Below are 6,275 nucleotides of genomic sequence, written 5' to 3'. Positions count from 1 at the left end.
AATTCACTTACTATATACATGGATTCATTGCGCTTCGGCGTTCTACCCCAACCTTGCACGCGCTCTCATTTAAATTAACCCCACCCTACCATCTCCAGCCGATGGAGCTATTTTAATTGCCATCGGTATTTTACCTGTCTGTATTTACAGCTTTTCTCGGCTCCTGCTGGACTAATTGCATAGCTACGCCCCACTTACGACAATGGGCCACGATGGAGTTTATATTTCGTTTGTACTAATTTCCCAGTCTTTATTTTTCCTCCTTTTAAAATTCTGCTAAAAATCACACTATATTTCCCACCTCAAAACTCTTCGATCGATTTCCGGAGTTTCGTGCCAAACAAATATCGTTTTTGTCATTTTCGTAGCGTACTTTTTGGCTCCCCTTGGCCTCTTGCTCTCACAGCTATCCAGCTCTCCTTCGCTTCTCCCGAAATAATATGTCCAACCCTCCCACGTTCTGTGTGTTAACGGATCCCCTTGTCCTAACCGCACGTTCTGTTTTCATTAAGCGAACGCGAAATGTCTCCTTTTCCTTTCCTTTTTCCTCTCATTTTTCCTTTCTTTCTTGAAAACCGAACATCCACTGATTTGCGACCATATTTTTACTTTTCCTTGTTTAATAATAGATTTGTGCTTTTTTATTTGCTCCTCATCGCACTTTTGTTTCCACTATCAGCGGCCGCCACAATTCACACAACAACCCTTCTTTATCAAAGGGCTTTATGATTCACATTCTATTCGCATCAGCACCCAACAGTTTTTGCCGTGCTGCTGTGTCCACTTGTCGATTCCGGGGCCATGGCTAACTAATCGAAGCAAAACTGAATTAAGCGTTCTTTAACTCCTACGTTTGAACGAAATAGTTGTTAGTTGGAAAGCTAACTAACTATTCTTGTCACAAACCCACTTGCAATGCGTCGATTGATTTTGAAAGATGAGAAATGGCTTCTTGTATATAGCCTGAATATGAAGGCTTCTTTGTTGGATTATAACCTGATGGATTGATAAGATCATTGCCAGCATTGTTGTCATCGTCATGGGCGTCCTTAATACATTATATATAACAGCTGCCGTTCCACAGCAGCCGTGTATGGGGAGCCTTGTTTGTATCTTTTATTTTTCGTTTACTCCGTGGAAGTTGTTTTATTTCTTGCTTTCCCTTTGTGGTTCCATCGTCTATTTTCGTCCATTTTTCCTAGCTCATTTCTCTATCTATCTTTTATATATTTTTTATCTGTCTCCCATCATTTCTCCTGCATTTCTCGCTGTGCTGTCTTGTATCCGATTTCTGGCCCCCGCGCCTTTGCACGGTGCCCTTAGTTAGCGTTCCTCGTTTTCGATTTTACTTCTTTTACGTTATTATATTATATTATTTTCCCTGTTCCTTGCTCCTGCTGTTTTCTTCATCGCGTTGTTCTGAGAATAACCAGTACTTGACCAGTTTGAGTTTCGTTTTTTGTTTTGGTAAAATGAGAGAAAAAGACGGAGAGAGCACGCTACACACATACATCACAGAAAGGAAAAAGAAAAGAAAGACAGAAAAGAGCTGCACAGCCAAACAGGATGAACAAGATGCAATAGGATAAAGAACTTTTCAGTTTATTTAATTTATTATATCTCCATATTTTATCGGCGGAAGGGAGGTTTACCCAATTGATGCCACTCTGCATTGCTGTGTTCAATGCTTTCCAGGGTTGTTTCTTCGTGTCTCTTTTTAGAAAATGGTTATCTATCTATTTATTACCTGGACAAAGTAAGCTTTTCGTCTTCGCTTCAGATGCTTTTACTTCTGCATGAAACCTCAAGTCCGTGCCTAATCGAGGAAATACCACTCTTGCTCCGATTGCGAACGGAAGAAAGGAGGAGATTGATAACTTCCCAGGAGACCTTACCATGTGGGATCAACTGACCGGTGTGAAACGGCCTATTTTTTTTTCTTTTCTTTTTTTGTTTACCTAGTCCTAATTCTACCACTAAACTGTAATTTTATCAAAAGCTAACCAGATCACCAGTTTAATGTTTCGTCTCGCAAGGGAACTCGAGAAAAGGTTGCAATCAATTCCGCCAAATATGCGGGATGCCACCACCTCGTTTCTAATGCGAGTCGGAATTGGAGAGGATTGGTTTCCTCTTCCATTCTCTAGTAGACTCGGGAGAGTCAACATGCCCATGAATAGCTGGCTTTTTGGTCTGATTTGGGGGAACCTCTAGCTATCCCCGATGATATGGCTACTTCACCCATTTCCGGATTGGGAGACTTGCTCATTAAAATTGATATGGGGACTTCATCGGGTTAATAATACCGTTTTTGTCATGAGACCAGGCAATTCGATAACCCGAATAGAACTTTGGCAGCGAAGTGACCACCCTTGCTAGTTCCCTTCCCCAGAGATACTCGAGCAGTTATCCAAATCCATCACAAATTCACCGCCACCAGAAGCACATTCCAATGACTCTCGCTTTATCTACTTCTACCAAGCCCGTATAATACTAAAAGCCGTTAATCGTGTGTTTAGCAATGAAGCCTTGCTGCTGGCCTGCCGACTTTTCAGCGGGAAAACGGGTATGAAACCCTAACGACTACGAAGCTAAACAAGATCATTGATCTGAATTTGATCCTCCTCTTATTCTCATTACAATTTGACTGTATTTGAGCAGTGGGTTGCCCGATGCATGGTGTTGCATATGCTGAGCAGAAATATTGACGGACTGTGTATCGGATATATCTGGTTCATCTGGTCTCATCGATTGCAATAATAGGTGCCTGAATGAATGGAAATGAGGATTTGAGGGAGATTTTTCAGCTGATTGATGATTTTTGTCTGAAAGAGAAAGTTGAATATTGGAGAGAAGATGAAATGTGGCAGACAGAGGACAAATTGCAAGATATCATATCTATTATCTTAATATCGCTTTTTCACTTCTCAAATGATAACTGCGTTCACACCTCAATTGTGGAAATAAAACCAGACTCTATTTTTCCAATTGAATGGTATGTGGTCCATACAAATGCTATAGAAGATAATCACACATATAATACATTTATATATACAGATCAAGTCAAAACTCCCATGCCTTGATATGCCCCCTCAAGAAGATATGCATTCATCCTCAAACCACATATTTCCTCAATATTAACATTTTTACCAGATTTCTTTTCTCTTCAAACGCCCTGGACCAAATATTTTCTCCCGTAGGGGATGGTTACCTTACTAAACCCATCTCATATCACAACTCCGCAACGTTTACATCAGCGAAATTGACGGGCCCATTCGAGCTGACTGCGGCGACGCCGACCCTATAATTTCTGTTGACACCTGAAGCGCTCAGATGACCACACCTGGTATACGGGCTTGCACAGCTGATGACGCAGACTTCCTGGAGGGTGTCTTGATCGACCCGGTCGAACGAGCCCTGGGTGCCAATTGGTGCACCTTACCTGCCACAGCTGTACACATCGCCCAAGCCGGACTCTGGTACCACGATCTCATCGACTTGGTTGGTAGAGATTTGATCGTCCTTGTCGTCGTTGGCATAGATAGAATTTTCCCACTGTGCGAGGGCTGAGGGAGAGGCAAATAGCGCATCAAACCAGCGGGGTCGGCTTATCTTCTCACTCACTATCTTTCCATCTTTATGAAAGCATTACCCGGGGAGCTATATGGTTAGTAGGACATTTAATTGCATACAGTCGCAGCTGAGAATTTTGAGTTGCGAGGGGCCCTTCAAGATCGTTTGTTAAATGCATGTTAATACAGTTGTCGTACCCCATTGTGGCAATGAGGTTTGAAATATATGTATGAATGAAACTAACTGGTTTGATTTGTCTGGCAAGCACGGGGAGTCAGGCTGCGATTTTGAACGAGGAAACAGATGCCTGGGGATTCTTTGATATTGATCAATATGCAAGGAGCAAACGTTTTTTTCACATTAATGCCCTACGAGCCGACTCCTTTTCCGGATCGCAAAGAAAGGTCAGACTGCGTTAGTCCACGTTTGAATTCAATTCTGGTTTCCAAGAGAATGGGAGCATATAGCCTGAGAGTTTCCGCGACAAATCCGTCTTTGATTTTACCTTCTTGTGTCTTTCCTGGTTGCTTGAACCTAAATTTAAACACGCATCTATGCCAATATATGGGGGTAGCTGCTCCTCATATCAACGTGGATGATGCCTTCCCCGAGTCCACTCCTAACAGGTTCTGAAAAGCGTTTGGTTATCATCCGAGGGTAAAATAAAAGTAGGTTTCCCCCAAATCGAGATCGAGCAGCAGGGTGGGATGGAGACGTGCAGCAATCAGAAAGCAGAGCCATATATTTCAATATGGCAGAAATACTCTGGATTTCAACCCATTCCATAAAGTTTACAAAACAATATGTATGCTAGTTGGCAGGGTACAATCCATGCCACGAGGCTCCTCAAAAGAGGTTCTCAGAAACAGTGGGAAATTGAGGGTACGTAGCGGGGACTATTCTCTTTGAGGCCTTGTATGTTGATGGACCCAAATGCCGTATCAGCTGCTGTACAGGCATCACTAGGCAATCTTTCAACGCTCTAACTTACAGCTAGATATGGCAACTGTAATGTTGCTATTGACGGGAATAACTGAAGAATATTGGCTTCAGTCCAATCATCATTCCGATTCCAGAGGATATTGCAACCTGCTGATGTTCCTCAACGAACATTGGAACCGAAGGTCTTCATCGTGAAAGCATTATGCCCTTGCTTCCTGTCAACATTGAGGATTGATTTCTCTTTCCGATGTTTCCTTGCTCGCGTACGCTCATTCAAGCGATATGCGTTGCTGATCGGAGTTGGTGCCTGAGGACGAGTATTGGGCTTGCACGTACTTTTTGAAACCAAACAGGGCTTCTTTTGGAAAATGGGCTCCTTAAAATGGAGCTGTGGCAACCTCTCCTTCCCCAGTTTGCTGCGAGGACATATGTTCGTCTCTGGATGTTGTCTAAACACATTCGTATTTCTAAACTCGACTGAGGTCATCCGTATTCTCAAAACATATATATATCCTATTACCGTTATCTCCAGCTTTCGGAGGCAGCGCAAATAGAAAACAACGACACGGGGAAGAGAAGGAAAGGAGAAACCACTGCGACCCAAGTTCATGTCGTGGAGAGATCTTCCCCAACTCGAGATTTAGCCTCGCTGGCGCTGAGTTAGACATCCTAACGACAAGGGCGTGGTATGGATTTCAACGACAATCCATTTCCATCCTCAAAATATCACTCGCCCAAAGCCAATAGCACAGTTTTGACAATTGACTGACTGACTCTTTCCAGGAATACGAATGAATATGTTCAAATATTTAGCAGATGCGACTTCGATCAGCCTGAAGATATCTGTTATAGATAACCCATTATCTTACTGCCATTACCACCATGGACTCTCTCATCGGGTCCAATCCTGGTGAAACTTCATCAAAATCAGCCCTGCGCTGGCTAGCAGCTGCATGGTGCCTGGGATCTGTGTCGTTCCTTGATGATAAAACGCATTCATGGCCACTCGGCAGAAGTACAAAAAAGTACCCTGGTTATCCCTCCTGCATAAAAAGGAGATATGTTAATAAATTAGAAGAGCGCAGATTGGGATTGGATAGCTCACATTTGGGATCAACCAGGAGCGCCAAATCAATCGAGTGGGATGATATATATTTGATACAAGCTACGTCCCCAATTTTCCTTGATAAGGGGGGGTGTGCTGATATTTTGAACGTATGTCGCAAGATTCCTAGGCCTGACTCTCATACTGGAGAATTCACGCCACTATTTGGCACTCAAATGGATGATATCTATGAGCCATCGAAGTCGTATCGTCTATTTTGAAAAGATGGTGGGATGGTGGGATTCCCCGGCATCCCTATACTGATATGCCCGTTGGGAGGACGTGTTCAACAGCTTATTACATATTTGGAGGCCCCTTTTCTATTTCTTTTTCTCCTCTTCTTTTCCTTCTTCTCTTCTCTTTGAGACTAGATGATATTTAGAGTCAGGTAGGATATAAAATTGGTGCAAGGTGTGATCGATAGGAAACCCTTAAATATGGTGGGCCTAGAATTTCGCTTATGGGCAGAATGTTTACACAACGACGGAAAGTTCGAATGGGAAATATCCACAAAGTGATGAATATGAGCTCATCTACTTGGATGGTACTGCGATTTAAGGAACTAATCAAGTGGTAACACGTAGTGCGACACTTCCCGTATCCTACTACTACTGTGCGTGCATGTCAGCTCAGGCCCCTGTTTTCACATATTCCC

At 42.9% G+C, this 6,275-nt stretch overlaps 1 protein-coding gene across 1 annotated transcript; it reads right to left on the bottom strand.

The window, feature by feature from the left end:
• Positions 1 to 3,231: 3,231 nt before the first annotated feature.
• Positions 3,232 to 3,775, bottom strand: HCAG_05556 (predicted protein; the record flags this gene model as incomplete). Its single annotated transcript, XM_001540039.1, has 3 exons — positions 3,232 to 3,301; positions 3,443 to 3,635; positions 3,760 to 3,775. 3 exons carry the CDS (start codon positions 3,773 to 3,775, stop codon positions 3,232 to 3,234), a joined length of 279 nt encoding a protein of 92 aa, XP_001540089.1.
• Between the last annotated feature and the right edge of the window lie 2,500 nt (positions 3,776 to 6,275).

This window comes from Histoplasma capsulatum, genomic scaffold (assembly GCF_000149585.1).
Source record: "Histoplasma capsulatum NAm1 scaffold_5 genomic scaffold, whole genome shotgun sequence".
Lineage (NCBI taxonomy): Eukaryota > Fungi > Ascomycota > Eurotiomycetes > Onygenales > Ajellomycetaceae > Histoplasma > Histoplasma mississippiense.
The sequence above is the reverse complement of the archived record's forward strand: the minus strand, read 5'-3'. Positions and strand labels throughout refer to the sequence as shown.